Source organism: Aptenodytes patagonicus, chromosome 22 (assembly GCF_965638725.1).
Source record: "Aptenodytes patagonicus chromosome 22, bAptPat1.pri.cur, whole genome shotgun sequence".
Lineage (NCBI taxonomy): Eukaryota > Metazoa > Chordata > Aves > Sphenisciformes > Spheniscidae > Aptenodytes > Aptenodytes patagonicus.
The window spans coordinates 4,701,731-4,727,706 of record NC_134970.1 but is presented as its reverse complement, the minus strand read 5'-3'; the positions used below and the strand labels follow the sequence as shown (position 1 = coordinate 4,727,706).

Here is a 25,976-nt window from a genome sequence, read left to right as displayed (position 1 = left end):
AAGCCGCCCCCCCGCCTTGCGCAAGATGGGCGTTCTTGCCTTCCCAGCGTCTGCGCGCTTTGCGTAGAGCCGCTGTCAAAGCGGAGCCATGTGCGCGGCGGGCGCTGGGGGCCGAGCCGGCCCCGGCGCCTTTTGCGTAACTGCCAGGGCGCCCCAGCACGCAGCCGCCCGGCGGCTTACGAACAGCCGCCTTATTCTCGAAGGCGGCCTGCGCCGCGCCGCTGGCGCAGAGGGCTTGCGTCGAGGCGGAGGGAGGAGGCGGAGGCGTGGTGGCGCCGTCTGCGCGGGGGGGAGCGATTCTGGAAGCCGGGCTGCGCCGTCTGCGTGGCGGGCGCGCCGTGAAGCGGCAAGGGGCAGCCGCCGCCTCCCCCTCCCGGCGGCTCTACGCCGTTTGCGTAGCGTGCCCCAAGATGGCGTCGCGGTCGTCGTCGTCGGCAGCGGCCGGAGCGCTGGCAACGGCGGCGGAGCGGCTGGAAGTGAAGGGAGGGATGAGGCGGGCGAAAGGCGGCAGCGCGTAGCGGGCGGCTCCCGGCCTGCGGGAGACAGAGCGAGACCGAGAAAGAAACTGTCGCGGGGAGGCGGCCCCCCTCCGTCCCCCCCGTCCTTCCCCTCCCGCCCCTCGCGGGAGCCCCGACGGGTCCTTCCCCGCGTCGCCACCCTGCCCGCCCCCGCCGCCCCCGCCCTCTAGGCCGCGGGCCTCGCCGTCCTCCGGCCTGCCCCCCCCCCCCGCTCCCCGGCCGCCCCCTCGGAGCGGAGGATGATGAAGCTCAAGTCCAACCAGACGCGCACCTACGACGGGGACGGCTACAAGAAGCGGGCGGCCTGCCTGTGCTTCCGCAGCGAGAGCGAGGAGGAGGTGAGGGCCGGGGGCGCGTCCCCCCCTCCCGGGGGCAGGGGCGGGGGCGAAGCCGGGTCCCGCCGGGGACCCCCGTGCAGCACCCTGCGCCCCCGGAGCCGCCCGGGTGTGACTTGGTTGCAGGGGGGATTTTTTTTTTTTTTCCTAGGTGCAATTAAGCGCCGCTGGGAAAGTTGGTGTTTCTTCCCCGTCTTTATTTCTCCCCGCTAAACGTGAGAAAAATGCCCCGAATGAAATGCTCGTGGGGTGGTGGAACAGCCTGGTAAGGAGTGTTGTGGCACGGGATGGGATTTGGCAGTTGAGTGGACCGACCACGCTGGCAGAACTTCAGTCCAGCACATCACATGAGATGGGAGAGGAGACCTGACCTTGGACTTATAAAAAGAAACCGGGATAAAAGGGGACTGATGGAGTGCCAGAAGTTGCTGTCCAGAGAGGCTTGGGAGGAAGTGGGAATTAAAGGTAGATCAGTTAGTTTAAGAACGGCCGTGTTGCTAAGTGGTTGTATTGCCCATGAAGTTAAAAAGATAAACTTTACTCAGATGCGCAATTTTTCACTATTTAATATCTTCTTAACGTGGGCTTGGGGCACTCGGGACAAGCTAGGCTGCAGGTCTTGTCTTTGCTTCTTCTGGAGTCAGGCATACTTCATTTGCTGGTTCCTGAGTGGCTGTGCTAAAGTCTTTGTTCTCCTGATTATCATATTTGTAGCTACAGGAAATCGGAAGGGAATGCAGACAGTTCACTGGAGGAAGGTAAATTAGCATACCGTTCAGTTATTATTTAACATGGTGAAGGAGGCTTGACAAACCCTTTGTAGCTGTGCTGTCATGGTGAAGAGTGTCAACATTTCACGCATGAATGGTCTGAAATGAAAGCAGTATGTTTTGGTGCAGCGTTCATCGTAGCTGGTCCTTCCCGCTGACTTTCAGGAAATTTATGATACTTCAAGCTAACTATGAAGAAGACCGTAATCGTATTGTGTAATGATACTGGGGCTAATCAGCATGGGTGGTTGAAGGCATCCGAGTTTCCTGATGCGATTTTACACAATTTGTGAGGCAAGTGTGGCAATTCTTCTCAAGAGTTAGATGCTTGACCATGTTTGATTACAGAATGGTTGAAGATAGAAGTGTAATTTTAACAGCTACCTGATGCAATCAGCTTTTGAGTGGCTGTTAGTCTTTATTTGACAACGCCTCAATTTGCAGTGTCATACAGGCTCCAGCTCACCTCACGGCGGTGGTCTGTTACGTCTTCTGGCCACTGGGAACTGGTGTCCAGAGCTCTTGCCGTGTTGGTGACACAAAGGTTTGTTAACATGGCAGTTTCACAGTACTGACCCGAGATGGTTGAAGAAAGAAAAGTAAACTTATTCTAGAAGCGTGCTAACTTGTGACAAATTTCTTTCAGTGTAGGTTAAGCTGGTTAGATTTGTTTAAGGTTGAGCTTTAAAGCCATTTTTATGCCAAAGTTGTGTCTGTGTTGTGGTTTGCAACAACTTTCAGTGGATTGAAAAAATCTCATTTAATTTAAACTGGTACAATTTCGGGCTTTAGTTTCTAGGTAAGACCTAGAGTAGAAAAATCTGTTTCCAGTTTCGAAGGCAGGAGTTGAGGTAGCTGTCTCCCCATGCTACTTGTGCCTTGTCACTTCCATGGGTCTGTTACGAAAGGCTGCAAGCGAAGCTCTGGAAAACTTTTTGTGTATCGGGGCAATAGAGGTTCTCACGTGAGCATCGTTTTCTCACTTGAGCTTTGGTCACTGTTAGTGTTTGGCCTTGTCTCTGATCTCCCCAGTAAAATCAGGTGGGGTGTTGAACTGTTCTGTGACATGTTAAGGAGCACTAATTGCTTTGTAAATGATGCAGCATGGGATGTAGATTGATTTCCTCAAGTACGTGCATGTGCGTAAGCTTTTTTTGTAAGTGAGCTGCAGAAATAGTGAAGCAATGAATTACAGTTTTGTTTTATTTTCAATTGGCCTCCTGAGGACGTCACACAGGCTTTCAAACACCGTATTTATTTACGGTATCTATGTATTTAACGCAGAGCTGAACCTGCATCCTGTATTCTCATCTGTTACATGCCTGCTGCAGTAGCCGGTCATGAAGTGGACTTTTTCAACAAATGCATTTAGGAAAGTTATCATCAAGTCACACCATACTAAACACGTACACACCAGAATGGGCTCCTTTCGCAGATACTGCTCTCTTGGTCTAAGTCAGAAGGCCTGGAAGCCATTTACGTTATGCTTGTATCGATTATTGAAATTGGCAAGCAGGAAACCTTGATTTTTATTAATTTCTCTTTCTAACTATTATGTTAATTCTCATTTGTTGGCGTTGATTTAAACTTTGAGAGGAGTCTACGTGTCTAATCTTACTGCTACTTGCACTTTTTTGATTACAAGAAAGGTGTTATCTGTACACATTAAATTATATAGTTTAACATGCCTGTGAAAGTTTTCTTGGTTTTCTTTCTCTCTTGGAGAATAATACTTTTTTTTTTTTTTGGCGCTACTGACATATTTTATTATTGATTACTGCTATTTAAATAGAAATTGAGATCTATTTAAAAGGCCTCTCCAGGGAGGGGGGGGGGGGGGAAACAGAAGCAAAGTATGTTAGTTAAAGATCTATTAAAAGCTTACTGTTTGAAAAGGAAAAAAAAAAAGCATGTTTTGATAAATAATTTAAACTTGCTGTGTTAAAGTTGGTTTTTTCGTAGGACTGGTTGTTTCTGGTTACTGTTTCTTTTAAGCGCAGAAATGATAGATCTTAGCTCTTGCGTTTCTTCTTCATTTCCTGCTATGAATTTAAAACCCCTCAAGTTTTCTCCCTTTCTGAACCCCTAATTAGTTCCTGAATTAAACAATTTTGTCAATGAACAAGCAGAAATAAGAAAAATTCTGTTTACGCTTACAGAGGGGGCTATTTTTTTTTTTCCTTTTAGGTGTTTACCCCCTAACTCTCTGGTTCATTGATTTGATTTTCTTTAAAATCTTAGCAATCAATGGAGATTGCTAAAACAGCATGTCTTTGGTTAGGCATTAAATTTGCAAATAAAGAGTCTTAACATAATAATACTTACTTTGTTTCTTTGTTAGTTTTTAAGTTATTTATTTTTTCCTTATGCTGCTCGAGGTTGCACATTTTCTCTGTATTGCGTTTGGAAGCTACTACTTTTGGACATGAAAGAAGCTCTGGAACGCTTTTGGAAGACCAAACGTTGGCTGAAAAGACGTCTTTGTTACATATTCCTTTAAAAAGCAGCCCAGGGAGAATTCATTTAAACATGAATCTCAACTGGAGCAAAAAATACATTTCTTAATTGGGCTGTGTGGAAGAAATCTCGATCTCTGTTGTTTCATAAACAGTAAGCCACCGCAGAGTGATGTCTCTTTGGGCAGGAGGGAGAACAGGGGAATCAACAGGATTAATTCACAGAGAGTGGGAACAGACTTCAAAGGACCTTTCGGCAACCGAACGCCAGGACTCTGCTATTTTCATCTTTTCACATGGAGCAAACTCCCTTGATATTTGCTGCTTCTGCAAAAGCGGGGAAGGAGAGCGTGCAGATCAAGAGATCCCGAGTCTTGTGTTATCTCCGAAATCACTCGTTTTATTGCTTGTGATGTCAGTGCCTCTCAATATTGCTATTATGGTGTTATTTTTAAATAACACAAGTATTTTTTGTGTAGACCAGCTGTTTCAATGAGGAAATGTTCCAGAAAATTTCACTAACGTCTTACTAGTATGAAGCAGATGGAAGCCTGCTCAATGGCAGCATCTCTGTGTTATATTTTAACAGAAATAAAAAGGAACCGTTTGGCTTTAAGTCCCGCGCTGGTGTAGCTACAGGTTTAAGCATGCCTGCATTGTATCTGGTGAAAGGACAAGCTGCTCGTTAACAACTGGTATTTTTAAAGACTTTTTGGAGGAAATGCTTCGGAAAGAATAGGATCCAGGATTGGTCGTCTTTTCTTAATTGTGAATGAAGTCTAAATTGAGATGAGAAAACAGAACTTTCACACAGCGTCTGGTAAGCGCCCTGGCTCTGCAGCTCTATGAGCGCGCCAAGCCAATACCGTCACCAAAAGCTACGTTTATGTAGCCCCACAACAGCCTCCGTTGGGGAAAGTAATTTGAATGCAAACTAACCTTTTTCTTCTTGCTTCTCCTGGGTTCAGTTTTAAACCAGGCTACGATGTAATACAGCAGTTCTCAAATTTGAACTGTAGACTACGTTGATGGTCACACAGTGTTCCTGGGCCATCCTTTCTGCGTTTTGCTTCAATATGAAAATAATAATAGCTAAAAACACTTGGAGTACTTCACTGTTGGGACATAAAGGGAGCCCAGCATCATATGACCGTCGTACTTTCCATGGAATATAGCCTCAGAATCTCTGTTCCGAGGGCTTGGCTTGACCCTGTTCCCTTCAGCTACATAAAAGGGTTGTGGTTGAAACCAAATAAAGTTCTCCCTGTCTGTTGCTAACACATTACCACATCTCCAGTAGGATATAGGCCAGTTTAGAAAGAGTTCTCTTGCTTGTGCTTCCCCTGTCCCTCTCCCCTGTGCTTGTAGCTAGCTTTCTCCAAGAGCAAGAGTATAAACCTCTGCAATACCTCGCTTTCACCTTAAAAAGTGTTTTCTAGCCTTTTCATAAAGGCAGCTTTCATAAACGATTTTACAAGCAATTCCATGGTCTCTTGTACTTTCCCAAACTACTGAAGAATGAGTATTGTTAAATTTTCACTTAATTTACTGGAAGCTCTGTGAGCTGTTGTGAAACTGAAGAACTGAGTCAGTTTTGTTGTGCTGCAACTCAGGGAAAGTGATGAATGCGGAAAGAGGAGAGAGTGCACTCCACCCCTAGGTTTGTTGAGAAGGACCCAACAGTGGTGGCTGCTGTCTCTTCTTCTCTGCATAACACTTCTCTGAAATCCCTTTGTCCTGGTTTCGGATGACGCCCTTTCATTTCGGATTCATTTATTGCCTGACCAGAGGCTGTAGCTGTTTTTCCTGCCTTTCTCTCCTCACTCGTTGTGTCCTGTCCTGTGTCGTCGCCCCCCCCATCACCCCCCCCCCTTTTTTTTTTTTTTTAACTCATGGTCAGTTCCCTGACTTGGTTCATCTCGGCACCCTTCAGACAAGCTACCGAAGCGTGGAGGCAGGTACAAGCAGTCGGGGGGTGTACCCAGCTGGGACCGCTGCCAAAGGACCTAATCTTTCCACGGATGGTCTCTCAAGGTCTGGAAAAACAACTCTTTCCCTTCTCAGTCAAGGGAAAATGATCATGTGCTTGGATTTTATCCTTATTTTTTTGAAATAAGGAAAATTATCCTGGTTTGCATACCTCTGTGATAGGGTCGCCCAGAAAAATTGGATAGAACAAAATTAAGAAACTCTCAGTTCTACCTTATGAGTAGTAAATATCAGTGTTCAGATGCTGTGTATAATATCCAGCAACTGGGAAGCAGGTACTCAGTTTCTTTAAACAGTAGTTCTTTTTGAGTCCAACCAAGAGACTGACTGCACAGACTAGTCAAGGGTCTTTCAGATTTTGTGCATATTTATATCAGAATTTGTCTCTGTAGCTGTCTTTGTTGTTCAGTGGATAATGCATACTAACTCTTTGTTCTCAGAAATTTCACGTTAACATGTGAAATTCAGAGGGATGGAATTACCTGCTGGGTAGATTTTTTTTTTTTTTTTTTGATGCTTCGGATGATTTGAATGTTATTTTCATTCGTATTGACTTGGGAGGTTAGTTTTTTCTTGTGTAAATAACATATATTGATGTTATGTGTAGAATTAACTACTTATATTTGAAAAGCTGCTCAAATTTTCATGGCTGTAGGGTTTTTGCATGCTCTATTTTATGAATAGGACTTGTTAATCAAAACAGTAAGTGTATACATATGCAACTGCTGACATCCAGAGTCATTTGGTCTGTGTAAAAAGACCAAAATACTCCCTTCATTTCTCCCCGCCTCACCCTTAGAAGAAAAAGCCGGTTTAAAAGCTAGCATTCCTTCTGGAAAAAGTCTGCCTGGATGAGTTGTGTAAGTACCGAGTGGTCAACAGACTGGTTTTGATAGGCAGAAATAGGTTATCGGTTTGGGGGTCTTCCCCTGGGAGTGCCTCCTTATCAGCCCTTTGCTTCTGAAACAAGCGGCTGCTGGTTCAGGCATTTCAGCTGCTTTCTCTGTCCTGTCCCTGCCGTGAAAGGCATGTTGCAGCGAATTTTTGTGGTTATCTAAAACGTAATTTTGATGGAGGGAGAGGACTCCAGATTGTGTTCTTCTTTGGCAAGAGTAAGCAGTCACTCTAAAGTCACAAGAAAACTGCTGTAACAGTAATATGACCTTTGGTATTTTGAAGCCAGAGTAGCGGTGCAGTACGTGATGATTTATTATTGTTATTTTAAGAAGCAGCCTAAAAACCAACAGGATTTTCTTTACATTTTTCCTCTATGGTTATAGTACCGTAGGTGCGATCCAAATGCTTGAAATGACTTGAACTTCTTCCAGCTCACCTCTTACTCCTCTTTCAAGACCTGTGCTTTACTTTGTCAAGTTCTGTAGCGCGAATAATCTCCCCTTCTAGCTTTCTGTCGTTAATTTCCCGCTTCCAGTTTCGAGGTTCTGCTTTGTAGGTTAAATCGTGTTATGCCATGGAGCAAGGTGCGTGTGTGTGTGTGAAAATAACACTTGTCTAAGGAAATGTGGACTGTTGAGGAACAGTGAGGACATACTGTTATGGTCAGGAGAGGGTTTTTCCGTGGCTTGCTCTTGAGGTTGTGTGTATTCTTGTCTTAGCTAAAGACATTGTCACGTTAAAAGCTGGCTGTAGCCTTGCTGACCGCAGGCTGTACTTGTTACTACTATGTGCTAACTTCATAACGTGCCCTGAATAGCAAGAGGGTGGGAGAAGCCCTCCTGTAAGCCTTGGCGTGCGTGTTTAGACCATCCTGCGTTAGCAGTTTGGCAAAATGCATGTTCTGTTGTAGTGTAACTGAGGCTGTGTTTCTGCTGGTTAAATTAGGTTAATTTTTGCACGGCTTTGCTAACTACAGTGTCTCTTTTCCCCTCCTGCTCCTCTTGAACTCTGTCAGCTTATGCTGTTCTTAGTGTTTAAAGGTGGTTTGATGTGGTCGAATCGAGATCCCAATTTTGTCAGATGTAAAAGCATTAAGTACAGTGGCAATATTACATCAGCGTTGTGAGAACATTTGTTAACTTTGGGTAAAGCATAAAAGGTCTTTATTATGCTGGACACAGAACTGCACCGGCTACAATATCCCGCCTGGTCATAGGGCAAATCAGAGAGTCGCTAGCACAGCTAAGCTCCAAACTCCTGAATACAGAGACTCTTATGAAATTGAAACTTTCAAACAAAGACAGATTGTACAGGCGAAAATCATTTAAGTCAGCCATCTTCTCCACCAGTCTCACTACAGCGTGTTACGAGACGTTATTTTCTTGCAGCCTATGTTCTGATAAATAAAGCTAAAGTGTGAAGTGAGTTTAAATGTGGGGAGGTTTGTGCTTTAGTCGCTATGCAAAATACATGATTTTGTGGCTTAATATTGATAGAAAACATGAAAGGAAGTACAGAGGCTGTTTCAGTAGCCAGTAGCTATAGATTGGCTTCTGGCAGCAGAATGCTGGCTGGGCCAAAAAACATGTATTTAACATCTTGTCTGCTGTTTCTTCTGAAATCTGCCAGCTTGATTGTCCTTAGGCTGGCATGTGTGGGCAGGACTGTCTTTTCCTGGAAGCCTGGAAGGTTCACAGCTCATTTTCTAATAATGTTGCAGCCTAGCTTCTAATAATGCTGTAGCCCTTTTTGTCTTTGCCGTAATGTTTTTATGGAGCCTCTGTCTAGGAATCATGTTCCTTACAGCATAGCTACTCTTGTTTTACTTAGGAGGGTGGGGGTGGTGGTTGTTTAAATCCACCATAGCATGAAAGATCCTGGGAATCCCTCAATCTCTGTTCTGTTAACTGGGAGTTAATTTTCTGCCTTATTTTGGTTGCCCAGTTTTTGCTTTGCAGAGCACCATTATTTCGGGGGGGGGGGGGGGGGGAAGGAAGAAAACAAAACCCTGATGTGAATGCAACAGATTTGTATGTAATTAGGTTGTTTTAAGGTCAGCATTGTGTATCAGGGACTCCCAGATTTATCCTGGTGACAAGCTCTTTTCCCCTTTCCCATGGAGCTCCTAGCTCCGCGTGTGGCGGTCCAGGCAGCCTTAGATGTCTCGGCATGTTTCCTGTCTCCTCTGGGGAAAGTTGGTAGGCTGCTCTAGATTTGTTTGGGGTTGGTTTGTTTGTTTGTTTGATTGCATGCTGCTTTGAAGGTTGCTTACCACGAGGGCTACAATCTAGCACTGTTTAGGAGCCCCTGCTGTAGACTTCAAACTTTGCTTATTTTTCTAACCTTTCTCTTATTTCATTGATTGTGTGTGAGAGCTACTTCAGGGCTGCCTTGTGCGTTGCCAAAGAGGCTTGTGTTGCTCATTTCCCAGCTTTGAAATGACATAATTGTCTTTCAAATCCTGGAAAACAGAACTTGGCCAATGTGACATGGTACCTGCAAATGCTTTTCCAAAAAGACTGCAAGACTTGGCTCCAAAATCTGCCCCCAAAATCCCAAGAGCCTCAGTAGCCATCTTAAACCCAGCTGCCTGGCAAGAGTAAAATGGCAATGTCAGCCTTCCTTTGTGTTTTGGCCTGATTTAAAGAAATAAAATAGATAAGTCATTTTTGGTATATTTTTTTATGACTGTTTTGATTAAAATACTTCTTTAGTATATATTCAAATGAATGTTTTTATGCAACAAAGAAGTTAATGAACAAAAATTTAGGTGTCGAGGACATAGGAGCTACCAAGTGGTCCTTTAAAAAAACCAACCTGTACCCTTTATTTTGTAGGATTCAGTTGTATTGGAAAATGTTCAGTCTAACTGAGCAATTGAATAACATTTTTGGTCATGTTGTGTTGTAAAATGAAGGTATAGTTGCCGTTCTCAGTCTTGGCTTTTTGGTGTAAGTTAGCCTTACCCTATATCACGTTTGTTCTGAAACGTGGAAAATAATTCTGACCTCCTTATGGCAGAAATACAAACTATTACATCTCTCTTCTGCAACCTGCTCAGCTGGGATCTTTGCTTCCTCAGGTATTTTATCTTCCTTCATCCATCCAGCCATCGGGGGAAAAGGTTTGTGCTGGGGAATGTATTTCTTATCTTGGAAACAGCATTTGGGCTGTTCCACCCAAATATTAGTGGTTTTCAGAGAGAGGTTGTTTTTCAGCAGATCTCATTTTACTGGCTTTGGGGCAGCTTGCAGAATATTTCAATGATGTTGTCTTATGAAAATATCGATTTGGATTATAATGACCTTTTTACTTGATCCCTTTGAATGTGTGGCATGTATTGGGACACAGGACTTTTTTAGATGTGTGGTTTTTTAAAACACAACAGTCTCTCACCCTCATTTTGAACTAGGCCCCTTTGTCTTGGGAGAGCTCATTGGTAGTAATATCCTGTTTAAAGTTGTTTTAAAAGAATGACCTTGTAGGGCATGTTTCCTGCTCTCTCTTGATGGGATTTCCTTTTTATTAAACAGGAAATAGTCCGATTACATAAAAGTGTGAGAATGACAGGTTTTTCCTTCCCAGCGATGGTTGTTCACGTTAATTCTATTCAGAAAACTTTCAACTGCCAGAGCAGCTGAAGTTAATTTACTTTGCCTAAAACTGTTGTTTACACCTAAAAGTTCCTACTAGTGTGTTGCTAAAGCATTGTCTTAGTCTGAGCAGTCCAGCAGGCTTTCCTGTAGAAGTCTTTGTACAGGCATTTTCTTAGCAGATACTTTTTCTCACAAGTGGAAGGTGGCAGGAGTTCAATGGCATGAAGTGTGCAGTGCTGAGTTTCAAAGATCTGTTTCTGCACCTTATTTTGATTTTGTTGTTGTTGTTGTTGTTTTCTTTGAGCTGGGACTCCAAATTGAAATCAGAAACGACAAAGATGATGCTTCCTTACCTGGCAAGAAAACGTACACTTGAAATGTCCGTTACTTTTCTTTTAACTTTGTCCTCAGAATCACCCGCTGACCTCAAGTTGGGAATTTCAGTCCAAGCTCTTCTGTGTACAATACTGGTAATGAGTCAGGACGAAGTAAAAGTCCTGTAACGTAATAGGAAAAGGTACCAGGATAAGAGGCACGGGTCAGCGGCGTGCGTTGTGTGCTGAGCCACAGTGGCCAAATATTGGCAAACCAGAGGTGGTTGCTGGTGACGGCCTTGCCGTCCCAGCCCACGGTGCCTGGCTGCTGTCCTGAGCCTTGAAGGCTCAGAGGGTGAATGAAGTTTACGTTCCCTATTTAGGCATGGCTTACTGATCGTGTTTTATATGGGTTGGATGTTTGGGGGAAAGGAATTCTGTCTTCCTCCTGAAGAAGGCCAAACACCACGGGATGTTACTATAGTGTAAATTCTGTTCCGTTGCAGCCTAAGCCAGAAGGCAGGTACGGTAGTAAGCATCTCCATTAGGAAACTGCAGAATTAAGGTAGCCCATTCAGTTTAAATCTTTTCTGGTATGCATTGTAATTGCCTTAATATAATAGGCAGATTGGGGAGTGCTCAGGGATTTAAATGGGGTTGTTGGATAAACGATGTTGCTTCATGCATTGCAGGATTGAGATGTGGGTTCTGACTGAAGCAGGAAGAGGAGGCTTTGAGACACTGTTATTGGTGGGATCCACAGAAAATGGCTGATTAGAGAGAGGAGTGCTGACACTTGAGAACGCCGAGTTTCACTCCAGCCTTAGGAAAGGTTAGACCAGCAGTTGCCAAAACGTTTGTTGTGACCCCTCTTCAGTTTCTGCCTCAAGCTTTGCTGCTCCTGGTTTGAGAGCTGTTTGGACCCCCACAACTGATCCTTGTCTCCTCGCCCCAGCGTGTTCTAGTCTGTTGGCCCCCCCTCTTTTCCCTGCGCTGAGCAGGTGTGATCTGGGTGGCCCCGGAAAACGCAAAATTGCTTTGCAGGGTGGCCGGTTGGCAGATGAGAATTTTCAAAAGATAAAAGAACTGGGAAACCCTGGAAATCTTACTCTTGTTTTTGTTTCAGAAGTTTAATTTTGAATTCTGTAGGTAGGTTTCCTCTTGATAATTAGTGCAAATCTTTTCATATCCTACTGGTAAATCAACATTTACACAGTAAAGCCTGGGATTTTAGTGTCTCGCACAGTTTAACTTTGAAATGTCTGATTGAAACTGTTACAGCTGGCCTGTAACCTAATTGGACTGGTATGTTGGAAAGTTTCTGGAGCAAGTTGCTTTGGCTCTAAGCTTTGTGCCAGTGAAATGATGAAGTATAGCATGATGACTCTAATGAACAAGCTTTGTTTAGAGAGCTGAAAAACAGTATTAGTTTTGTTTTTAGTTTCCATCTCTGCTCATGGATGTATTGCAAGTAGATTTAATAAGCACAGTCTCTCAGTGTTCTTTGGGAAAATTTTTAGCCGGTTGAGATTGTTATTTAGCTTTTTGTTTCCAGAAGATGACAAAACAAAACCTGAACTTGTACAGAACAGAATTACACTGGAATAAAATGTGTTTCAAGAAAAACTGCCACAAAGCCTGCTTATGAGAAATTACTCCTGTGAAATTGGATGAACATGGTTGAACCATTTTCCTCATTCAAAAAAGTCTGTCCTTCTATGCAGCCTTTTCCTCGGGTTTTTAAGTAGTTTAATGTGGTCTTATATTTTGCTTATATCTCATTGAACAACTTCATCTAAACCAAAAGTAACCAAGTGCTGGCTCCAGAGCTGAACTCTTTGGTGCCTACTGCATAGGAAGAGGCACACAGGGAAGTTGAAAATCTTTGTTAAAACAATTGCACGTAAATATTTTAGCGGGCAGTTACCTGACTTGTATATGTTGTTAGTGTAACTGCAGAGGCAACCAAGGCCAAAGGTACCAGTAAAGTTAAATCAAGCTACTTCTTCAAAGGGTGAAGGTGCTGAGCAGCTTCTGTGCCATCTTATGTTGTTGCATGATGTGTATCCCAAGCTGTCAAGACGTATGTAGTGGCTTTGGGTGCAGCAGTGAATACTTACACTGTAAGTATTGTGATGCTCTATCGAATAGCAAATTGTTTTGGTATGCAGAGGCATAATTTATTCTGCGACACGTTGGAGCAGTGAGAAGGTAATGGTTGAAATAATTTGGAGTGTTGGAGCGCCTTGGTGTCACTGATAATGTAGTTTGCACAGCTGCCTGAAAGAGGCTAAGGAAATTGTCTTGGAAAAAGTGGAGTATTTTCAAGGACTCTCGTTGGATTGGTCACATTTGGAGGTGGGAGAGATGCAAAGACAACTTCTCCTCTTCAGCTGGACTCTGAAAAGGAGCGTTGCCTTGAGTTTACCCATCAGCTGCGCTCTACTTTCCGCAGGTGCTGCTGGTTAGCAGTAGTCGTCATCCTGATCGATGGATTGTCCCTGGGGGTGGCATGGAGCCCGAAGAGGAGCCCAACGTGGCCGCTGTGCGAGAAGTCTGTGAAGAGGTGAGTGTTCGGCAAGAATGGGAGGTCCTGGAGCTTCGCTGCTGATTGTTAGCCAAGGCTTTGTGAATTTGTTTTCATCACTCTTGCTTGTTTTCCTTAAGGCGAAGAGGAATATAGGGTCACTGGTGATACCCACATCGTACGTGGGAGGGAAACCGGAGTCCTAAATAAAGATAGCATAGGAATGTGATTAAGGCGCTCAGTCGGAATGAACTTTTCCTCGCCTGATACCTTTAGCTGAAAATAGATAAAATTAAGCTATAGTAATTTCAGTACGATGATACTCTCTGTTTTGTTTTCTCTGTATGAAGAATAGTTTCTTAAGAGAACCTCAAAAACCAGCTGTGCTTTTGTGGAGCTATCTAATACTTGGGTAGAAGGTAGAAATAAGACCTTATAAGCTACTAAAGACACTCCAAATACAGGGACCGCAATATGTGTTGGTCTAATACATATTCTGAGTTTTATGTGAATAAGAGAAATTGATCATGTTATAAGCAGCAACTCCTATGTGTTCATGTTTTTGTTTTTTGTTTGGGTTTTTTTTTAACTTGAAGCTATTTCAGAAAGGAGATCAAACAGCAGATCAAAACCAGATTGATGATCTGTATGGAGAAGGCATATTTTTCTCTTAAAAGCTGGAAGAACAATTTTATTCTTCGTAAGGAATTTAAAGACGGCAAATGGCAGTTGACTACACTGTATGTAAAACATGTCTTTAGAATTTGCTTCTGAATATTAGCAAATTGGAGAGATGCTTGGATTCAGAAACGATTAAATGATTATATACGGATGACCAAATAGGTTCACAGTTATATAAGGCAGGATTAAAAATGTTTTCAAGAGGGTTATAAATCTTTGTGCTGCAGAACAGAAATCAAGAGCTAATTGACGGGACTTGGGAGGAAGCTCCTCCAGTAGTTGCTTTATTTAATTGTCTGATATATGAAGGTTTTTCTCTGAAGTATTTGGAAGTACCTGCTGCTGTCTAACAAAATGTTGGACTAATCTAATGTGGCAGTTCTCGAGTTGTGTGTTTCTCTTCGGATGTTTTTATAATCTAGCCGTTTATCAGAAAGATATGAAAGATTATACAGTCAAAGTTTATTTTTTTAAGTGTCTTTAGGTTCCTCTAGTACTGGGGATTGCTGCTTGCAAATTTTGTTTCCAGCTTGTAATACAGCTCCTGCTTTTTTAGTAACTCGGCAATCTTTCAAACACATTACAAGCCAAAGTGAGTTTAACCAGAACAATAGAAATATTTTTAGCTGCAGACTCCTGCTTTACAACCCAATCATTATTAATAATTAAGTTATTTGATACAGAAGTCAAGAGTTCATTCAGGAGATGCATGGCTTCGCCTTTCAAATCCTTAAAATAAATCTGCATCGACACTCCCTTCCTCGGGCAGCGCAGCGCCGCGGAAGAGTCGCTCTCTTTCCATGACAGCTCGGTGGCTGAAAGGAAGCCTTGGCATGGGCTCCGTCTGCAGTGAAGAAACTGGTTTGGGCTGGCTGAGATAATCCCCTCTCGCTCAGCTGGTGTTCCCTCGCTCACGTGGACCGGTGCCGAATGAGAATGTAATTCAAACTGTGGCAGCCTGGCAGGGTTGAGTCATTCCCAGCGAAGCACCTATCTGCTTGAATGCCGCTCGACAAACAGTAAACATCAAGAGCTCCAGAAGCGGCAGGATTACCCCAACGGCTAACCTCCACGACACCTAGTAGTGTTTGATGTGAATGCAGGGTGGGAATCTGAAATGGAGCTATCAGATGCTGTTACAATAAAGGCTTTCCTGCACGCTGCCTGCCGAAGAGCAGCCTGTCATGTGTATAAAATTACTTGAGCGCTTCTGCAGCTAATGATTAGGCTAGCTGACATGGGTGGAAAACGCAGGCGAGCTTTCAGGTGTGCAAGGCCTTCCTCAAATAGGTTTGTGTTCTGGTACGCTGCTTACGATCTGCACACAAAATTATAATGTACATCAACTGTCTTAAGCTCAGTGAGCTGTTTACTGTAAAATGTTCCTGGGGAATGTGCGTGCAGGAGGGGAATGTTTTATTATATTACAGCTGTAACGCCGTAAAGGACTTGTGCACCCAGTTTCCCAGCTTGTGCTATTGATTTGGCAGAGGAGATGTTTTAGGAGACGGCTGGGCAACTGGTGTGCGTGCTAGCTGGTAATCCTTGTTCATCCTTTCATGTGAATCTAGGCTTTTTCAGGTAGGTTGTAGCTGACGCTGATTTCTGAGTAGGTTTGATGTCTTTGCTCCTCTCCTGGGACAGGCATGTCTGTCACTCGCAAGGAAACAAGAGGTTAGCTGAGCCGGTAGTCGCTGCTTGTGTTGGGAAAGGAAAAATCAGTTTTCCTCTGTGTCAATGAACACAAAGTAATTTTTATCCTAAAAGACGGTGGTCTGCGTGCTGGTCAAAGTTGGAAGAAATTTGTGGACTTTCTTTCACTGGCTTTGGTATGCCTTTTCCGTTCTAGTAAGAGACAGTTGGAAGAGCTGGAAGGACTCCTTACCCTTTCAGTTGCTTGTGGTCTTTTGAAGATGGCAGCAGTCGGGTTTTTCTTCAATTCATTCTTTTTTGCATGGTATGCATTTGCTTTTTAAAATACGCTTCCCTGAACTAAGGTTTTTAACTTCTGCATTCACTTTTAATTTCACCACATATGTGTTTGAGTTTATCCATGTAATTGCTGGAATAACTGTCACATAAAGAAATCTGACTTTTCCCTCTTTCTGGTTTTCAAAATTTTAGAAGGCTGTTCTGAAAAGGAAATGTTGATTCTGGGTGAAACCTGTGATCCCTCTGTCCCAGTTTGAGTTAGAAGTCCTTGTCCTAGTTTAAGATAGTCCTTATCTATATTAATCTCTACCAGCAGAAGTATTAAAGTAGACAGGTACCAACACTTGTCATGCTTGCTGTTGTCTGCGTAAAATTTGAAGTGACTTGAGTTCGTGGGCATTGCTTTTAGGCAAAGTAGCAGTAGACAAGCCCACTAGTTCTGAATGAGAGCAGCCTTTTCAGAATAAAACCACTTATTTCTGACATTGTTGAAAAATGATGTCATCAGTCTTACACAGCTGTAAACTCCAGGTACGTTCTAAGGTTCACCTTCTAGAAAAATGATGTGCCCTTTTAAACCAGTCATTAGCGCCAATGTAGTATATTTTTTGCTTCTTCATTCTTGGATTTTTTTTTTTTGCTGTTGCATTCTCCTCCCCAAAATTAATTTTGTGTTAGGAATAAGGGCTTTTTATGGGTGTGAGCAACTGGTGAAGAACACGTTTTAGAAATAGATGCCTTAAATTAAACTTATTATAGAATGACTTTGAAAAAAGCCTCCACACTCATCTGTTAAACCCAAAGGCATTTCATTTTGCACTTACAGCATCTTTCACATCGTGACCTTTAAATACTTAGTAAATGTCAAGTTCTATAAAACTACGGGAGTGTTAGGCGTGCTTTCTTCATGGGAATCAAAAGCCACAGAAGTTGTGCTTGATCTGTGATCAAACAGGCAATTGATGCCAATATCAAAAATAGTCCATCGTGATAGTACTTTGGTCTGCTTGCTAGACCTCTTTTCTTTTTTCTTTTCACCTCTTAAACATGCTTTATAAATAATCCTTTCTGTTTCATGTATTTTGTTAGTGATTTAGAATATGAATATTGATATCTTTCAGCGCTAAAATAGGAAGACTTTTTTTTTTAATATTGCAAGGACCATGAATGAATGACTGAGATGATGGTGTTGAACTCTTCCTAGATTTAGTAATATTCAGTGCAAATAGTGGATCAAGTTCACTACTGTCTGTTACCCTGTGTACTCAAACTTCGTAAAAATGAGTGCAACGTCTTAAAGTTCTTCGCTCTGTCGTGGTATTTCATTTCTATTTCACAAATGTAAAAGCTTATATTGGTTGTAATGCAGTAAAGAATTAGATGAGTAAGTATAGCCCTCTCTGAGACACAGTAGAGACAGCAAGAAAATTTGCCTAGCAGGTCTGTAATTGGTGTCTTTAGAACTTGTCTAAGCTAGCAGTCTTTATGGGTGTGATTTACCACCTTCAGTGCTGCAAGTATTAGAGCAAAGATTTGGGTGTTTTACCACAGTCCCCTTGCCCAGCAGTAATCTGTAGTAGATGCAGGCTTTGAGCCTAATGGAGCAAAGTAAAATAGCTGAAATTCCAACCCACATTTTCCTTAGCTCAGATGGAAGGAAATAAAAGCTGTCCCTAGGAACAGATGGTGTTGCTGCAGGCTGCTTTTTGCATCTGACCCGAACTTATTTTCAGCTTTGAAACCTGAACCTACTGTTCTTGGATGTCTTCAGTAATTTTTCTTTATTAAAACAAGTTGTTCCATGAGCAGCAGAACTAGTAAAGCTTCATTTCCTCCAGATTTTTGTTCCTTGTCCTGAACGCCCAGCCCACCCCTCTGGGCATGCGGCAGCGGTTTGGTGTCGTGTGCTTTTTTGGGGCAGCTGGCTGTTGCTGTGACATTGATGCATTCTTGCCAGATCTATCTTTTCCTCCAGTGAGGACTACTTTGGACATTGGAAACCGATTTGGATCTGCAGAGCAGTGAAAAAGAAGTTCATTTTGCAAGCTCTGTCTGTCCTTTTTTATAGCTGAGTGTCCTTCTTCCTGGGGAATACTGTCATTTGATTGATTTGCTTTATTTTCACACCTGCAGGTGGAACGGGTGGTGCTGGTGCTCTCCTACCCCTTGTTGATAGGTTTAATAGCGTCCTCCTAGGACATGCGTGTATTTCAAGGATTGCAGCACGGGCTCCGCGTGCAGCACTTCTGATGCTTGGTGGGGGAACATGTGTCCAAATAAATTGCGCTGTCTCTGCCAGACACTTACTGTTGTGGCCCATGAGGGCGGAGGATTCTCAATCCATTTACTACCGAGGAGAAAATTCCTGAGTCATCTGGTGCAAATTAAGATGTAGATCCAGCTTCAATCCTGGATGAGCCTGTGACTATGCTTTTAACTTTCCAAGAAAGTGCTTCTTGTCCTGCAGTGAAGATGAGCGGGGAAGGTGCTGAGGGGTTGGCCCGTAGGAAGGCAAGAGGTATGGAGCTTGCCCAAAGAGGAGCCTGGCAGTTTTGTTGCTCGTTATCTAGCTTGCTTTGTTAGTGATAACAGCTATAGATTATTTTCTTGGATGTCTTGGGCAACTTTTCTGTTAGAAACTTGTGTCAGACTGTGAATTCCACTTCCACATTTGTTCCATTAAATGAAGTACATGACTCTACAGAGACTGACTTTCCTATTTGTGTGTGAATTAAGTGCTTTATCAAAAATAGGTGTATAACAATCCAATCGGTCTCTGTTAGATGTCATGTTTAAAATCCACTATACCAGTAAAATAGGGTGAGAGCGCCATTGGTCTCCAGGATGTAATGGCTGATGTGCTTTGCAGCCTTTGGTAAGGCCTCTCTGTATAAAATCAGCCCAATATTTGTTTGAATCAAACCATTAATTTATGGTATGATAATGACCTGTAGTTCCCCAGGTCTTCCTTTTTTCCCTTTTTAAAAATGGGGGTTATGTTTCCCCTTTTCCAGTCAGTGGGAACTTCACCGGACTGCCACGACTTCTCAAATACGGTGGATAGTGGCTTAGCAACTTCATCCTCCAGTTCCTTCAGGACCTGCGGACGGATCTCATCGGGTCCCATGGACTTGTGCACCTTCAGGTGCCTTGGATGGTCTCGAACCTGATGTTCTCCCACTTTGGTGGCTCTTCATTCTCCCAGTCCCTGCCTTTGCCTTCTGCGGCTTGGGTGGTGAGGCTCGAGCACTTGCTGGTGAAGACGGAGGCAAAAAAGTCATTGAGTATCTCCACCTTCTCCGCGTCCTGGGTAACCAGGTCTCCCGTTTTGTTCCGGAGAGGGCCCATGTTTTCCCTCTTCTTTTATCCCCGACATACCTATAGAATCTTTTTGTTTGGGATGCTGTTTGTTGGGACGCATTGCTCCTGAGCTTGAAGGAGGTGATCCTTGAATATTACCCAGCTATTTATGTATGTATGTTGTGAAGGTGGAAGCCTTGTGTTCCTCTCCGTGTTATTGCTGGCTGATTGATATGGTTGCTTATCTAAAAAAAAAAAAAAAAAAAAAAAGCCCACCGTTCGAGGCTGCTGAAGGAGTTCTTTGAATGAAATATATTTGAAGTATTTGCCTTCCAGTTCGCTTCTGAGAGAGATTAGTCCGGGTTGGCAGCAACAGTTTTGCAGATGAGGTAAAATCACTCATCTGCAAAGGTCAAGACCAGTTATCTGTCCTAGCCACGCTGGTGTGCGCATACACGTGTACGTTGACCTTCATGGAATTGCTGTTTGACTCCAGAAATAGCCTTGTGGTTAATAGCCAGTGGTCCACCTATGGCCCGAGCAGAATGTCAGAAATACTGATGAGACAATAAATTTTGCATCCAAAAACAACATAAAAGATTCAATTGAAAAGCTCCTTCCTAGAAGCAGAGGTCAGGGAGCATGTTACAGAAAGAATTATACATTCCTGTGAATGCTTGTAGTAGGGGGAGCTACAAATCCTTTTCTCTTGGGGCAGTTCTGCCATCAGCTATTGTTAGAAGCAATAATGCGCTGTGCTCTGGCTGTGTTGTTTGGTATCTGTGTGTGTTCATTTAGTAGGCTGGGAACTTAACCTGTAAAATCTTTTAATTAATAAAAGTTCTTCCTTTCTAAAAGCATGTAACTGTACAGCAACTGGTTAGTAGCTGAACAAGCGGGAAAGGGTGTATCTCAGCTGCTCAGGACAGAGAATTTGTCTTATCATTAAGTATTTAGTTGCCCTCACCCAAACATCTTTTTTCTTTTAAAAAAAAAAAAAAAAGCCTGACATAATCGGATCTATATATCTTGTCTGCAAGAGCAGAGGCACTCTTTTCCTGAACTGTTTAGGATGTGTTCCAGCTGCCAGAGACGGCAGCTGAATTTACCTTCCAAATGTGGCTGGGTTGTATGCCGGGTTGTGTGTGTTGTTTCAGACCAATTAAGTCATGGAGCAAAATCTCATCCTGTCTGTAGCACTTGAGTTCCAACCATTTACAGTTGTAAAAAGAAGGGAATGTAAATTATTGGGGGAAAAAAAGGGGGAGCCTGGGGGCAGGAGAGTGGGATGGCATTTTGCATTCATGCGTGATGCAAGCCCCAGAGAGCAGGGGCGAGAAACAGCACTTTGAGAAAGTGACTGAGCCAGAGTGGTGAGTGGATGTATAAAAAGTGACGGCAAGTGAGATAAAGTGGGTAGATCCTCAGTAGTATTCAAATAGGAGACAAAACTGTTGCTTAGATCTTCTCTCGATTTGTGTCTGTGCTTGATTTGAAAGTCTTTCAATGCGCATCTGCGTTTTGTGCTGTATCAAAAATAGTCTTGTTCCTGTTGCGGAGGCCACGTTACAACATTGAAAGTATTTTATGTTTATATTAGCTTGCTTCAAATGTATGCAGGACATCCCTGAAATATCTGGTAGCTGTCATGTTGCTTTGATGGTGTAAGTGGATGTCTTATACACACTTTAAAGTTATTTTCTTAAACTATAATTTTAAAGAGGTAAAACTGCTAAAGCCCAAAGCAAATTTTATCCATGCTTAGACTATAATAACCTTTAGAGGAGATTCTGGTCATTCAGGGTATATTGGTATGCAATTAGTAACTCATCAAATAATTTTTTTTTTTTTCCTCCAGATTGAATCCAAAATGGTTTGAATATAGAAAAAGAAGAAAAAATTCCTGGGAATGCATGCATGGTTAGAGCTTCAGATACATTTGTGTCAGTTTTCTTGTGACCATGTTGTTTTCAGATTAACGGAATTTTATGGCGTTTGCTTCCTGTTCTAAAGGAACTGCTCCTGCACAACAAATAAGGAAATATGTAGTGACCTGTTGTTAAAGCGTGTTTTTTTCTCTTCGAACTTTTCATAGGCTGGAGTGAAAGGGACGTTAGGAAGATTAGTGGGAATTTTTGAGGTAAGTTTCGGACATTGAGGCTGTGAAATTTTGATGCAAAAAATTGTCTTGGAATAAAAGTCACTTCCTAGTTTGTTGTGAAGTAAACGAGATAACTTGTTTGAAGAAAAACTTAAAACTCCCTGTTTAAATAAAAAAGCGTGCTGATCCTTTCAGTGATATTGATCATCTGCAGTTTCCACTTCAGCTGAAATCATGAGTGATAAGCTAGTGTAACAGGGAATATTCTCAGTGCCTTCGTACCTTTCTTGCTGCCAAAAAATGCCACCCACCCGCTGGGGAGCAGTGGCTCTCCTTTGTTCTTTAGCACCTGCCATCACCCGTTGCCAAACTGGTGTCTGCAACGTGGTGAAGCGTGTGTGCTCCTATTAGGAGTGTGGTAACACCTGATGAGTACTAGTGAGGTGCATAGTCAGCAGGTACCAGACACAGCTCTCTTTAGAGTTGTTGTTTTTTCACTATTTCAGAATTGTGTGAAATAGATAAAAATCTTTCCTGTTTTTTTTTTCCAGCTGAGGAACTGATTTATAAGCATATTCGTCCACCAAATACTGCCTTACAGATTAGGAACTAGACTTTTTGGCTGCAATCCCTATTAATGCTTTCAGACCACTCATTTAAAACGCAACAATTTTTAGTAGCTAAGAACGAGCTATGATGTGAGTGAAACTGCACGCAGGGTACCGCAGCATCATAGTGAGGCAGCTTGCAACTTGTAGTCGCCATGTACCCACCTGCCTTTTCTCCTTCGGTAGCTTTGTCGTTACTCTGTTCCCTTTGCCTTCCAGAATCGGGACAGGAAACACAGGACATATGTTTACGTACTTATCGTCACAGAAGTGTTGGAAGACTGGGAGGACTCTGTCAACATTGGTAAGCTCTTTGCGCTTGCTGGCATTAACTGGTTTGATGCAGACAAAACACGTCAGCTTTGCGTCCCTCTGGGAGCTGGAATCCTTGTGAGAGTGGTTGAGAAAAGTTGCGATGGTGTGTCCTTTGGTTGCTTGGGGAAAAAAAATTGTGGTCAAATTGATGCTTTTGTAACCTCTCTGGCCCCAGAGAAGTTAATTCAGTTGTACAGCCGCCTCATCAGCGATTTTGTATTCAAGATACTATGCAAAGAGCATGAAGAACTGTCCTTTCTAAGACAAGAAGAAAATATATGTGGGCAGTGTGGATTAATCATTACCCATTCTCTTTTGAAATCGTTGCATTTAAATTGGATTCCCAAATGAAAATGAACCTGTTGTTCCACACAAGGTTTGTCAGTAGCACTGTAGCACCTGTAACTTACTGAATCATAGAATCATTTAGGTTGGAAAAGACCTTTAAGATCGTCGAGTCCAACCGTAAACCTGACTTTCCTCAGGCTGTGTATGGAAGAGGTTTTATGGAAAGAGTGAGAAATGAGTGCTGTCCACTAAAACTGAGGATCACTTCCAAATTGATGGAAATTGGGTGGTGATTGGTGTGTGTCTTTGTGGACTGTCTTCAAATGAGTATCTGACTTGAATAGAAATTGCAGAAATAGCAAAATAAATATGTTTTGTTTTGTTTTTAAATGCAAGACTGGTTTGATTGGTTAGTGAGTGTACTGCCCTAAACAGGTATTTGTCATGGGGATAGAGGAGCCTTCGATGTGGTGTTTCGAGTAGGTGGCCCTCGAGATCAGAGAATACCGAGAGAAAATTTCCCAGTGTCTTTTGAACTGATGCTTTGCTACACAGTGAAATTATTCTTGCAGCATTAGTGCATGTGGTAATGATCGAAAGCTAATCAACAGCGAAGTTTAAGCGTAGAAAGGATAACATAGTTCTGTTGCATCTACTGATTTTTCTTTCTGCCCACAGGAAGGAAAAGGGAATGGTTTAAGATAGAAGATGCCATAAAAGTTCTGCAGTATCATAAACCAGTGCAGGCCTCGTATTTTGAAACCTTGAGGCAAGGCTGTTTGGCAAACAACGGCACTCCTGTCATGACCACGACGTACTCTGAGAGCTCCATGTCTGACATCAGATGACTGAAGACGTCCCTATGAGAGAGATTTTGAAAATAGACTGAAACGTGGATTTCCCTCTCCCCTCCCCTTTTTCACATGCCTCCTCTATCAAACAAGGCATGGGCAGCAGCCTGTGGCAGAGCAAGTGTTAAGAGTGCTGCAATTTAGTGCGAGGTGGGATTTTTTTTTTTTCGTTGGCTTTTTTTGCTTTTTTGGATCTGTATTTTGTAAAATACATTTTGTGCATGAAGTGCCCCTTTCCCGATACACCACTTCCATGGCCTGGCGAGCGAGGCTGCCAGTTTCGCCTCTGCCTTGTGTTCTGAAGTGTCCCGTTTGTGTCATCCCAGCCATAGCCACTTTTTTTTTTTTAATTAAAAGACTTCAAATGTGAGATCAGCTCTTTAAGTCTTAGTCTGTACTGTAAGGTGCTGTTCAGACCTGTGTGGTGGTCACTTTCAGCGCATATGTATAAACTTTTTTGTAGATGGAGAATCTAACATTTTAATTTTGCGGGAATTTTTTTTAATCCTGGTCTGCTTCTGAAAAGAAGGGTTCATAATTAATCTGTTTGCCTTTTGTTCTGTTTTTTTAAAAAATACACATTCTGTGACAGTGCTAGTGGCTGGGCCAGTTTACTCCCCATTCAGTATCTCCCGATTTAGTGCAGTGACACTTGAAGTTGAGGGCAGAGTTTTGATCACCTGCAGACATCCCTGCTGCTCCGTTGCTTCTCCTACAGCTTCCGCCAATGTTTCTGCATTTACATCAAAATGAAACAAAAAGGAGTTGGTCTTTTAACACTTGGCCAAAAATAAACAGCCTCAGAAACGCTACGATAGAAACTGAATTTCATTGTCTGTGGTAGGAATCAGGGATTCAGAGTGGGGTCAAAGTCCGACAAACTGGAGCGTCAATCACCAATGCTGTTCTGCTGATCCTGCTGCGTTCTGCTGATGTCTCTTCTTGTCCACATGCCTTATACTGTGCTGAACTGGATACTTGTAATTTGTGCTAAAGCATCGGATTGTACTTACTGAGTGTTAACTGCACGAACCCTCGGCTGGATAACCCATGCGTGTCCCTGAAAAGAAGTCCGGGGGGGGAAAATTCAGGTGTTCAACCTCTTGTCCTGTGGTTCTGCAGCACTTACAATTGCGCCATGGAGCATGCTCAAAACGTTTAAACTCTCCCTCCGTGAAAGGTACAGCTGACTCCCGAGCAGAATTGCTAGCTGGAGAAGTACACCGTTTGATAGGATAGTTCCCCTCATGCATTGGCACACTTCACTTTTTTTTTTTTGTTGTTTTTATTGATGTAAGTTTCATGCTGTCTTGATTTGCCAACAGTGTTGTCTAGTTGGGAAATAAAATGGGAAGGGTTGGGGCTGGGGGGTGGGTTGGGACAGGTACAAGTTTTGGGAGGGGCATTAATTAATCCCTGGCTTGGGACAAGAAGTAGTTGCTGAATTCAGTAACTTCTCCTTTGTCAGAGCATAGCCAAGATGTGAAATTAAATCTGCAGTACTCTTTTTTTTTTTTTCCTTCTTTTTTTTCCTCCTCTTTATTTAACAAAAAATATTCTAATAAATACTCACTGTTCCAGAGTTTTCTCTCTTCCTGAGAAGCACTTACAATATGAAAATCTGATAGAAATATCCATGGAGCCTGGGACAAGGGGGAATGGTATCCTTGCTGGTTTGGCAAGAAGCTGTTTGTTTTAAGATCCTATTCTGTTCCTTTACTTGTTCTCCTTGCTTTCATCAGTGTGGAGTAGCAAGGCCAAAAGCAGTGCCAGTGATCGCTAACATGAAAAACCATGCATAAGAAAAAGCTGAGAGGCATTATTCAAGAAGTAGCTTGAAACCGAGCATCTGGAATTGAGCCTAAATTACACCAGTTCAGTTCACTTCAACTTAGAGACGAATGTACAATACTTTCTTACTCTGTGCTGTTCGGCCTGAACCAAACTCTCAAAAGGGCTTGAATATTGTATCTGGAAGTGTACAAGAAATTCAGACAGTCCGCTGTTACCGAGCCGTGTGTGGCACCTAACACAGCCATCTACTGCCTTCAATTGAGTTTTTGTCTTTACTGTACAGATTAGGATGTTGAAAATGCTTTGCAACAAAACAGCTGGTACTCCGGAAAGAGTAACTGCAGTTTTAATATCAACAGCATGCACACTTTTGTTTTTAAACTAAAAATGTTTTTACAGGGCTGTTAAAACTGACAATTTAGGGTAGAATATTGTTAATGACTTGCTAATGGCTTATTTGTTTGGGTCAGAAAAATAAATTGTGCCAAGAAAGTGTTTTAATGTGGCATGAGTTGATGCTGTTAACACAGTAACATCGAGTGGCTGATGTTACGCCTTCTTAACTGGAAATAGCTCCTGGGGTAGAAATAGCCTTTATTCAACAGATGTGGATTTCAAAACAGGCCGTGGTCCTGTGCTACCTGAATCTCTCCCTGCACCACATGAATTCCCGTCTTCCTCAGCATCTGAGGTTCTTCTCTAGT

The 25,976-nt window shown here is 42.8% G+C and overlaps 1 protein-coding gene across 2 annotated transcripts; it reads left to right on the top strand.

Moving 5' to 3' along the window:
- Positions 1-718: 718 nt before the first annotated feature.
- NUDT3 (nudix hydrolase 3) lies at positions 719-25,768 on the top strand. Of its 2 annotated transcripts, XM_076358169.1 has the most exons (6): positions 719-856; positions 1,005-1,118; positions 13,331-13,441; positions 21,411-21,455; positions 22,244-22,328; positions 23,306-25,768. In XM_076358169.1, the coding sequence occupies exons 1-6, from the start codon at positions 758-760 to the stop codon at positions 23,473-23,475; spliced, it is 624 nt and encodes a 207-aa protein (XP_076214284.1). In that variant the 5' UTR covers positions 719-757; the 3' UTR covers positions 23,476-25,768. The 2 variants fall into 2 exon arrangements, with proteins under 2 accessions (XP_076214284.1, XP_076214285.1); XM_076358170.1 differs by lacking the exon at positions 1,005-1,118 and having other exon boundaries at positions 722-856.
- The last annotated feature ends 208 nt before the right edge of the window (positions 25,769-25,976 follow it).